This window comes from Vulpes vulpes, chromosome 8 (genome assembly GCF_048418805.1).
Source record: "Vulpes vulpes isolate BD-2025 chromosome 8, VulVul3, whole genome shotgun sequence".
NCBI classification, from domain to species: Eukaryota; Metazoa; Chordata; class Mammalia; order Carnivora; family Canidae; genus Vulpes; species Vulpes vulpes.
The window spans coordinates 24,345,405-24,357,804 of record NC_132787.1 but is presented as its reverse complement, the minus strand read 5'-3'; the positions used below and the strand labels follow the sequence as shown (position 1 = coordinate 24,357,804).

The 12,400-nt window shown below is 36.9% G+C and overlaps 1 protein-coding gene across 1 annotated transcript in view; it reads right to left on the bottom strand.

The window, feature by feature from the left end:
* The window catches only part of ST8SIA1 (ST8 alpha-N-acetyl-neuraminide alpha-2,8-sialyltransferase 1), a 151,389-nt gene that overhangs the window by 50,816 nt on the left and 88,173 nt on the right, over positions 1-12,400 (bottom strand). Inside the window, exon 4 of the mRNA XM_025995113.2 lies at positions 4,206-4,298. Coding sequence (XP_025850898.1) covers positions 4,206-4,298 — 93 coding nt within the window. The remainder of the gene's footprint in view (positions 1-4,205; positions 4,299-12,400) is intronic.

Here is a 12,400-nt window from a genome sequence, read left to right as displayed (position 1 = left end):
TCTGTTACTAAAAAATTCATCTTCTCATCTTAAGGTCATAAATATTTTTAACTGACACCAAAAAAAAAACCCAAAACTCCTTTTATAAGACAATTCAAATGATATTCAAAATTTGGTTTGTAAAATTTGATTTAAAGAAGATTTTGAAATATATATATCTACTTATTCATTCATTCCATAAACATTTAGTCTGCATGTCTTATATGCCAAACAACATGCTGCAGTCTCAAGAGCACATATGAAACATTCTTGACCTCCAGCTGCTCACACCTATACTATCACCTCTAATATGCTTACATGCAAACACACACATACTCAGAATCTTGCTGCTTTTTGCTAGTGGCAGCAAATAATCACTTCCCAAGTTGGAGCTTCAAAGTTTAAAAATGAACTATTAATATCATAACAGGACAATCGATTAAGTTTCAGTTTTTATCTTTAACAATCATTTGCTCCAATATATACTGAACTTCTGTTATGGGCAAATGGCTCATTGAGTTTTCAACTCTTCTATTGAAAAACTCTTTTAAAACAAGCTTGGAGAACTCTCATCTCTATTTTTACACCATGCTACTGTAGAATGACTCAGGCTCAGTCAGTAAATTTTAAACATTTGTGAGTTAATAGAACCCATGGAAAATCTGATAAAAAAAAATATGTGCACATACAAGAAATTTTTGTATAAATTTCAGAAGTGGTTCAGGAAACCCCTAAGATCCCAATACAGACCATTCAATAGGACCACGGGAATATCTGCTTACTGTGTGTGCAACCTCAGGGTGTGATCTTTAGTCACCTCTCATTCAAGTTAGTATTCCCTGTCCCAGAACAGATTTCAAAAAGTATTTGCTGAATGAGCACCTTGGGAACATTGTTCTTATGAAGTTCTTATGTTATCTTCCTCTTCCCCCAAAAACTTCCAAATCCTCGATTTCCACTTATATACTTTTCTAAAACTTACTTGCTCAAGACTAATTTGACAGTCTAGGCAACTCTCTCTTTTCCAGACTCTACTTTCCTAATTTTCTCTCCTCCACCTCCTATCAACTCAACTGTTACAGCAACCCATTTTCCCAGAGAGTAAAAACAATGCAGGCCAGCAAAGAAACATTTCCAAGATACAGTTTCTGAGAAAGTATCCCTTGAGAAAAAGCAAAAAGATCCTTATAAGAAATACAAAGAGGTTATACCTCATTTTATCCAGGGATAAACTCATGGCAGCTCCCATACCCTACTTATACGTTAAATAATTAGAATTCAGAAGTAAGATGATTATATGGGTTACATTTCAACACTTACTCAAATTAAAAGGTGGTTAGCCTTTTTCTTACAGAAAGTCAGCTCAACTTATGAATTACTTTGACAAACAACACTGACTTCATTATGAGGCTATATAACAACCAGAGAGCTAAATCTGCACTTCTGAGATTTTGGCAATACTTATTTAAAGCATATGCACAATATAAAATACAATGAAAGTACATACCTGGTAACAATTGAAGCTTATGCCAAAAAAATTAGATAACTTAAAAATGATCAAGAAAATAATGATGGATTTTTAAAATACCTTTTTTAAAAAAGATTTTTTTTTTTATTTATTTAGGGAGAAAGAGAGTGTGCAAGCAGGGGATGGGGCAGAGGCAGAGGGAGAGAGACTCCACACTGAACCCGGAGCCCGATGTGGAGCTTGATCTCATGACCCTGGGATCATGACCTGAGCCAAAATCAAGAGTTGGATGCTCAACTGACTGATCCACCCAGGGGCCCCAGATTTTAAAAATATTTTTAAAGGGTATTTGAACAAAAATGTTTGAGAGCCAACAGAGGCAGTATGATGATTAAGGATAACCCCATGAACAGATAGATCTTTGCGGCTACCCGCATCCAAAACCCAGCCAAGAAAGGAAGAGAACAATAGCAATGGGTTTGAAGACTCAGTATACTCTCCTGCCATCTTAGAACAGCCTCTCTTTTCCTAGCCCATAAAAACTCAATCAGAAGATAAGTGTGACTTCCTGCAAAGCCCTTTCTAACTGTGTGTTTCACCCTAAATAATGTCTGTTCTGCGTACTGTCGAAAAGAATGCACTTATTATATCCACTGAACAACTTATAAAGAAGGCAGATCTCATGTTACACATTCTTACTACACACACACACACACACACACACACACACACAAAGGGAAACTGCTGGAGGTGATAGAGATATCTACTCAAGGTGGTAGTAGTATCATGGTGTCTGTATATGCTCAAACTTACCAAACTATATATACATTAAACATACAGGTTTTTGTAATTTAATTATACCTCAATAAAGCTGTATTTTTTTAAAGAATGCACTCTAAACATATAGCCTAGCAAAGGCTATAGCAAAGCTCCTTGCTGAGAATCTCTTTTAAATATATTGATAAACGTTAATTTCTCAAAACCTTATTTTTGCTACTATAATTATGTGTGCCTCCTATATATATTTATTTTTGTTGAAAACAATAAAGCTATTGTTTTAAAAATAAATATTTACATGGATTAAATTTCTTAAATAAAAAAATGAAACTATAAATGCACTAGAAACATATAGGACAATATTTTTTCAATGGAAGGGATGTGGGTAAGGAAGATCATCCATAGAAAGAGTTGGTTTTCTTTTAAAGAAGCCATAATGGAAAAGACCACAAATTTCATTTCATAAAACATATTACATTTTGAAAGGGTCTAAGTTAAAAGATCTATGATAGGCTAGAAGAAAATACTTGCTACATATATAGCAAATATATCTATAATATAAACAGTTAACACCTATAACATAAACAGTTCCTATAAATCAACAGGAAAATACTTTTTAGAAAGTATTTAAGAAGAAAAATAGCATGGGGCATGTGGATGGCACAGTGGGTCAAGTGCCTGCCTTGGGCTCAGGTCATGATCTCAGGGTCCTAAGATAGAATCCCACATTGGGCTCCCTGCTTAGCGGTAAGTCTGCTTTTCCTTCTCCCTCTGCACCCCCCTCCACCCCTGCTCCTGCTCTCTCTCTCAAATAAATAAAATCTTAAGAAAAAGAAAAATTGCACAAATGAACAAAAAATACAAGCAGACAATTCACAGAGAAAATAGCCCTTGCTATTTTCAGCAAAAAAATGTGTATTAAGTAAAAAATAATATATCATCTCTCATCCAACAAATTGCCAAAAATTTAAAAGATTAATAGTACATGATGTTGTTTTTAGTATTGGGAAATAGGCAGTCTTATCCTTTACAAAAGAGAAAGTAAATGGTACATTTTGGAAAGGTGATTTCACAGTATCTATCAAAATTAAAAATGGTTTGCTTGCATTTCTAGACATCTATTATATGGGAATGCTTACTTGTGAACCAAAACAAGCAATGCAGCATTGCTTATAAAGTGACACACATGTGCTAGTCACTTGGATAAGACTCCCCTAGATGACAAGTGCCTAAGACTACAACATCTGGGTATTTCAGTGCTAATTGCTAGCTATGCAGGAGAGCATAAGGCGATGTTTGACTCCTCTTTTCACAGAGATTGAGTCATTCTCTACAATGAACAATCCTTGGAGAAACAGCCAATAGTTTACTGATGGGCTTTGTCAACTGGAGTCCAACCCCCAAAAGCTTCCACAGCAGCTGTCTAAGATCTCCAGAATTCATTTGGGAGCAAGAATTTTCCATCTGCTTTCCCAAACCTTATTGAATGCAATATAATGTAATGTAATATCATCATATGATTATACATTCCCGTATAGTCTGACAATTTTGCTATTGTCCCGCATACATATGCAGTAGATGGATCATTTCTTGTTTTTATTCTTTAACAAAACATTAATATTAGTTCAGTTCACCAATCAATGCCAATCAATGAGTTGGGACTAACGCCAATAAGTGACACAGTAGTAAGAATGAGGAAGCAAGCTCTTATATTGCTTCTATGAGCAAAACAATCGATTCTCATGTTATTTATACCATTTCTAAAGGCAAGAAACAGAATCCCAGAAGAAGCATAAAATAGTGTTCAGATTCCCACAATCCTCCTTCGTTTATTTACAATTCCCTCCTTCATCTTTCCTGCCTGTCCAGATGGTTTTCTTCTTTGTTTCTCAAACTAAATTATGTTCACTGCCTTAAGATGTTAAATACTTCAAAGGCCTTCCTCTTTAGTTCCTCACAAACAGAAGTCATAAACTCTTACCTTTGCCGGATTATGCTGGGGTTAGCTGTCACTAAATGACTTTTAGATCCAACATCTTTAGTGTATTCACTTGACAAAGGAGGAAGATTGCATCTGGAGAAACATAACATTTTAGAATGATTTGCAAACTTTTAAATCAAGTCTGTTATCAAGACCAATAGGAATTTTACTAGATCTAGCTCAATTCACAGATAATCACTTTCATCACTCCTCCCTTTTGACAGTCATTACATGATCATCTATAACTATCTTTAAAACACAGTCATAAAAACGAGTCCTGCTTTAGAAGAAAGAAAACGTCAACTAAAGAGTTAAGCAATCTATTAAAAAGGAGACATTAACGAGAATGAATTTATTCCATTCAAAATATTTCTGGGGTGGTAAGACAGGAAGTATTAGGCTTGAAACTAGAGCTCAGGAGGGTGTGGTACTCTAAGGACACAGGGCCTGCTGTGTTCTCTGCATACCCAGAAACCTCAAGACACAGGGAAGAATTGTATTTGCTATGGTTTTCTTTCAGTTCCCAAATTCTAAATTATAATAGTATATTCAGAGCAAACTCTGTCACCTAAATCCAACTCATGACAAGTGTACAGGTTTACTACTGGTGAAACACAGTGATTTGTTATCTAAATAAATGCAGTGATTCTCCACAGTCCCAGTTCAGCCAAGGCAAAGAGTACAGGTGATGTTCTCCTGGTGACAAAAATAACTGCCCCCCCCCACACACACACACACCACCTCAGCCCTGGTTGCTTTCCTTGGCCACAATGTCTTATGAATGTTTACAATGGAAAATATGGCAACTGCAAATCCAAATCCCATGGCTTTCTGCCAGTGGAACATTAGGCAAGTTAATTCATCTGTCTGGCCTTGATTTTCTCATTATACAAAATGAGGATAATGACTTTTCCTCTCTAATGAGGTTGTTGTAAAGATTACAGTAAGAAATGTATAAAATGTCCCTACCTTGATACCTCACACATAGTAAAAACTCAAAAACATCATGTATCAGAAATATATTTATAATTAAATATATCCTTTTTATGAAGACCCTAAATGAGTCTGTAGTTTGCATTATGTTTTCTTTTATTATTCTGTCCTAATTTCTCCCCTCCACCCCTAGCTCTAACTTGACTCCTACCACATCAGGGCATCTCTAACTCTTGACGACTTTAGCAAAGCAAAATGCCATTTATTTGTAGGTAAAGAGATACAAATATTGAGGTATCTGCTATCCTCCAACTGTTAAATTTACCCTACAAATTTCCCCAGGACATGGAATTTTCCATGCACCCACTCAGCTTCAGCTCAAGTTCCTTGATGTTATCTTGTATTTGCCCTGTGACTCCTACCACATCAGGGGATCTTGAGTGGAATTTGTCTCAGTTGATTTGGAATCTTCCTTTCATCTGCTCTATGGTAAAGAGATACTGGCTCTTCAGGCAGCTACTCACAGATTACTCAGCCAGTTGTTGACATTTGCTGGTGCCCAGTGAGAAAAACACAATGGTCATTGTAGGTGCTGGGGCGGAATCGAAGTCACAGGGCCTCCTCATGAGGTGTCTATAGTCTAACGGTCATACCATATCCTGTGTGGTTTCTGAGGACCCCGTGAGGGAGCGCACTTAAGCATTACCAGCCAGGCTCATCCGGCAGTGGTGCTGACTATGGTCTTGTGATTTAACTGATCTTTGCAAAGACGATGGTGACTTCCAGGATGGTGACCTTTTACATAAGGTAAAATTTGGACATTTATGTCTTAAGGAAGCTTTGATCTTGATGGTCCTTCATAACATTCAAGAATCAAACACATTATATCAAAACCGTAACCTCCAAATACTGCTGAGGAATGCAATCAACCTGTTTTGTCATTATTAATGAAATGGTCAGTTTTAATGAATAAATACTTTGTTTTTCTATGTGTTCCTTGTAAGTTGGCTTATATGTCTGAGTTCCTTCATACCTTCTACCTCACAATAAAAGCTCAAGAAAAACTTCTGGGGATCCCTGGGTGGCGCAGCGGTTTGGCGCCTGCCTTTGGCCCAGGGCGCGATCCTGGAGATCCGGGATCGAATCCCACATCAGGCTCCCGGTGCATGGAGCCTGCTTCTCCCTCTGCCTGTGTCTCTGCCTCTCTCTCTCTCACTGTGTTCCTATCATAAATAAATAAAAAAAAAAAATTAAAAAAAAAAAAAAAAAAAAGAAAAACTTCTGGATACTGATGATCAAATCCTACAACACAGGGAAATGTTAAAACAATTACGATAACATTTCATAAATACATTTCTGGGAAATAATGACACTCTATTTTGGTGTAAATATCTATCTTAAGTTCTTCAAGTGCAAATATCTGTGACATTTCCTTGTAGCTCTTTTTTTAGAAAAAGTACACTGCAATTTTAGCTCCTTGATTCATAAGTTGATAACTACATAGGTTTACATAAAAGGCAAATTTAATAAAAGATTGTTTCTAATAAGGCATAATTGTGTAAAAGTGTTTCAAACTTTGCATTATCACCTTATTGGTACAATTAACAGATATTAATGGCTAATGTGTCTTAGTAACTGTGCTCATGATCCAAAAAGATGTGATCACAGAATTGATGAGAGATGACTATTCTTTGAATTGGCACATAGAGGTGGCAGGGGAATGGGCTTGGTGAAGAGGAATCTTCAAATAGAAAAAAATCATAAAATTACTTTTAAAATGTTATGCATATAATTCATCATCAGGGAACTACAAATCAAAACTACAATGAGATATGACCTCATACTGTCAGGAGGACTAAAATCAACACAAGAAACAACAGGTGTTGGTGAAGATGCAGAGAAAGGGGAACCCCCTCGCAAAGTTGGTAGGAATACAAACTAGTGCAGCCACTCTGGAAAACAGTGTGGAGGTTCCTCATAAAGTTAAAAATAGAGCTACCCTATGACCCAGCAATTATACTAACTAGGTATTTACCCCAAGAATACAAAAGCACAAATTCAAAGGGATACATGCACCCCAATGTTTATAGTAGCATTACTTATAATAGCCAAAACATGAAAACAGCCCACATGTCCATAATTGATGAATGGATAAAGAAGTGATATGTGCGTGTGCACACACACACACACAGACACAATGGAATATTACTCAGTCATCAAAAAGAATGAAATCTTGCCATTTGCAGTGACATGGATAGAGCTAGAAAGGATTGTGCTAGGTGAAATAAATCAGTCAGAGGAGAAATACCATATGATTTCACTCATATGTGGAGTTCAGAAGACAAAACAAATGAGCAAAGGGAAAAAGGTGGGGGGCAAACCAGGAATCAGACTCTTAACTGTAGAGAACCAACAGATGGTTGCCAGAGGGGAGGCAGGTAGGGGGATGGGTTGAATAGATGATGAAGACTGAAAGGGGCACTTGTTATGACGAGCACCAGGTGTTTGTGGAAGTGCCGAATCACTGTATTATACATCTAAAACTAGCATTACACTTTATGATAACTAACTGGAATTTAAATAAAAACTTTAACGTGTTATACATATTTAAGTATGCAAAACACACATTTGAGCATAATTCCAAGGCACCAAAATTATGTTGCCCTCACTTGTATCCCTGAGCCACCCAAATCATCTTCAGGATGCAATCATGTTACCTCTGTCTTACAGTCCTTCCAGGTAAATTTTATTTTAAATTTAATATTATTTTAAAAACAATATTATTTTTAGAGTGTTATTTTGCATTATAGAGCAAATGTTTACCTTGAAAAACAAGAAATAGATTTTTAACATTAGAAAATGTACTTGAAAATGTCTAGGCAAAGAAAATTACAATACTGTTATATCCTAATACTGAAAAACATTTTGAACTGTAATGTAATGTATCACTATGTGCTGGTAAGGCTATCTTTCTATCTGTTCTCTCACTGTAACTCTCCATGCACCCTATAGTCTAAGAGCAGACGTACTACCAGCTTTCTAATCATATGTACTCATTAAATGTTTAATTTCAAATGTATGAAACTACCTCAATTTTCTCAAGGTGCCCCTGAATGTGTATGAAGCAATAATTTATAAGTATATCCATAAATGGGGCAGCCCTGGTGGCGCAGCAGTTTAGTGCTGCCTGCAGCCTGGGGTGTGATCCTGGAGACCTGGAATCAAGTCCCACGTTGGGCTCCCAGCATGGAGCCTGCTTCTCCCTCTGCCTGTATCTCTGCCTCTCTCTCTGCGTCTCTCATGAATAAATAAAATCTTTAAAAAAAAAGTATATCCAAAAATGGTCAAATGAGAATAGTTTATAAACAATTTATAACAATTACTCCCATATTGTAAACCATAAACGAGGCTTTTTAAAAATTCAAATATGTTATGAAAATGGCCCTATTCTTTGCAGAAATTCAAGATGGTGGCATATGAAGACCCTGAACTGACCTTCTTCCATTGATACACCAAATCTACGGCTATCTCTAGAATAATTCTCCCTGGAAAGATCTCAAAATAAGCTGAATAGCAACTCCACAACAAAAAGATAAAAGGGCCAAATCAAGAAAGGTAGAAGAGGCAGAGACATGGTCTCATCAAAAACCCCACTACTGGCATGGCAGGGATGGATCTCACAAATACAGATTATATCCCTAAGGAGCAAAGTATTTGATCCTCATATCATGCACCCCAACCCTTGGGACCTGCACCAGAGAGACAAGGCCCCAAAACATCTGGCTTTGAAAACCAGCATGGGGACACCTGGGTGGCTCAGTGGTTGAGCATCTGCCTTTGGCTCAGGTCATGATCATGGAGTCCTGGGACTGAGTCTTGCATCAGGCTCCCTGGAGGGAGCCTGTTTCTCCCCGTGCCTATGTCTCTGCCTCTCTCTCTCTGCGTCTCTCATTAATAAATAAACAAAATCTTTAAAAAAGAAAGAAAGGAAGAAGAAAGAAGAAAGAAAGAAAGAAAGAAAGAAAGAAAGAAAGAAAGAAAGAAAGAAAGAAAGAAAGAAAGAAAGAAAAGAAAGAAAGAAAGAAGAAAACCACCATGACTTACACCTAGAAGACCCAAAGTACTGTGAGAAGCTGAGACTTTCATCTTTAAAGGGCTCATGTGCAGGTCACTTACTCTGGGTACCTGTACAAAAACAGCAAGTTGAAAAGCACCTAGACCATATGTGAAAGAAATTAATTGGCTAATCTTAAAGCACCTGCCAGAAGGGCAGGCATCTGCTGGAACTCTCTCCAGGAATGGAGATGCTGCTATGTGGCATTTTTGCACTCTCCTACCTTGCTGGTGCTGCTTCCCCTAGAATGGTGCTCCCATTCTCCCCTTTAAAAGATGCAAAATGCCAAACTTAGCAAGTGTGTTTGCCAGTATCTCAGCACTCATTTGCCCTCCCAAAGCCTGTGGAAAGACATGCCCCAGTCTGGCACTCTCCTGTGGACCCATGTCACCAAAGCCAGCAGGTGCATTCAGAACACACAAGTGATGCCCCTTAAACATATGTCTCTGAGCCAAGGGGAACTTGTATATCTGGGCCCCACAGGTTTGAAACAATTAGAGAAACAGTTCCTGGCAGGCTACCACTCCCTGGTCAGATATAGACAGCAGACTAAGACACACCCCCATCTTCCTATGACCATTCCTTCAAGACTGGGAGACACACTGTTTGACATTATACATAGAAACAGACACAGAGAGTAAAGCAAAATGAGGAAAAGAGATACATTCTCCAGTGGAAAGAACAAGATAAAACCCCAGAAAAATACCTTCATTAAATGGAGATAAGTAATTTACCTGATAATGTTCAAAGTAATGATCACAAAGATGCTCACCAATCTCAGGCATATGGATGAACACAGAAAGACTTCAACACAGGGATATAAAATATAAGAAAGTACCAGACAGAAGTCACAGAGCTGAAGAATACACTAACTAAACTGAAAAATACAGTAAAGGTGTTCAACAGAAGATGAGATTAAACAGAAGGAAGGATCAGTGCCCTGAAAGACAAGACAGTGCTCATCAAAACAGAGCAACAGGAAGACCAAAAAAAAAAAAAAAAAAAAAGGCAAAAACACACAAAACAAACCTCAAGTGAAGATAGCTTAAGGAACCTCTGAGACAATATCAAACAGATCAACATACGCATAATAGGGGTACCAGAAGGAAAAGAGAAAGAGATAGAAAACTTATTTAAAGAAATAATTGCTGAAAACTTCCCTAACCTGGGGAAGGAGGAAACTGACATTCAGATTTAGAAAGCCCACCTAAAGAGACCCACATCAGAACACATTATAATTAAAATGTCAAAAATTAAAGATGGAACCTTACAGAATCTTAAAGCAGCAAGAGAAAAAAAAAAAGTGTTATGTATAAGGGAATGCCCATAAGACTACATGCAGATTTTCAACAGAAACCTTGCAGATCAGAGGGAGTGGTAGGATGCATTCAAAGTGCTAAAGCAAAAACTGGCAATCAAGATTTTACCTGGCAAGGTCATCATTCAACTGTAGGAGACATAGTTTTCCAGACAAGCAAAAAAAGGCCACCACTAAACTGGCCTTAAAAGCAATGTTAAAGGGACTTCTTTAAACTGAAGGGAGAGACGCCTGGGTGGCTCAGTGGTTGAGCATCTGCCTTCAGCTCAGGGTATGATCCCGGGTTCCTGGGATCGAAGTCCCCTGTTGGGCTTTCCACAGGGAGCCTACTTCTCTTTCTGCCTATGTCTCTGCCTCTCTCTCTGTGTTCCTCATGAATAAATAAATAAAATCTTTAAAAAATAAGTAAGTACATAAGGGAAAGGGCACCTATTAGGAACAAGGAAACATATAAAACTAAAAATGTCACTGGTAAAGGAAAATATATAATAAAGTTATCATGAAGGTTAAAATATAAAAATAGTAAAAATAACTATAATTACAATAATTAGTTGGAGGATACACGAAATTAAAGTATGTAAAACATGACATCAAAAACAAAACATGGATGGAGGAGTAAAAATGTAGGGTTTTAGTACATGTTCAAACTTAACTTGACATCGACTTAAAATAGACTAGTGGGTATAATAGGCTGAGACCTGTAAGCCTCATGGTAACCACAAAGCAAAAACCTAGAGGAGATACACAAAAAAATTATGAGAATGGAATCTAAACTAGGTACTGAAGAAAGACATAAAACCCTAAGGGAAGAGAGCAAAGTAAGAAGAAACAAGGAACAACTATAAAACAGCCAGAAAACAATGAACTAAATGCCAAAAGTACATACCTATCCATAATTACCTTAAACATAAGTGAACTAATTCTTCAAACAAAAGACATAGAGTGTTCATCAATGGATGAATGAAGAAGATGAAGTCTATATGCAATGGAATACTACTCAGTCATAAGAAAGAATGAAATCTCACTATTTGCCACAACGGAAATGGACTCTGAAGATATTATAGTAAGTGAAATAATCCACAGAGAAACATAAATAGTGTGATTTCACTTATATGTGGAATCTAAAACACGAAACAAACAAAACAAAACAAAATTCAGAAGTGGAGAGAACAGAGTGGTGGTTCCTAGAAGGGATGGGGTGGGAGTAAGAGTAAACTAATATAATGTTATATGTTAATTACAGTTCAATTTTAAAAAAAAGAAAATGGTCTATTCTGGAAATTAAATCAGAGGTGCATGTACACATAGCTCTAATTCTTTGAATTCTCAATCTTCACCTCTCTCATTATTCTATGAACATTATGCTTAATACTGTGCTGTGCACCCTAAGCACGCACACTCATCAATTCTGAATTGTTGATTTTATAGAATGCAAATTTAGTCTTGTTTATTTGCAAAAAGTGAATATAACTCCTTAAAAGCTTAGGCTTGGTCTTTGACATGTTAAGTTTAAAATATGCATCTTCCTAAATATAGTGACACACACATATACCACTGAGGAATAATATAAAAATATGTTTATTTTACTGCCTCCCGACAGACTATATTAAGACCTCCTGAAATCACTTAAGTTCCCTGAATCTGTGAGTATAATAACCACTCCTCCTTGTTCCTTACAGTGTTTTTGGAAAGAGCAAATAAACATACTTGAGAGCAAGCTGAAAATATAAACTAGACTACGTGAACTGTTACAATGACATAGTATTCATATAATCACAGATAGAACCGGTTTCTACAAAGGAAAGGCTTGAGGAATTTTCTGCTCCCACT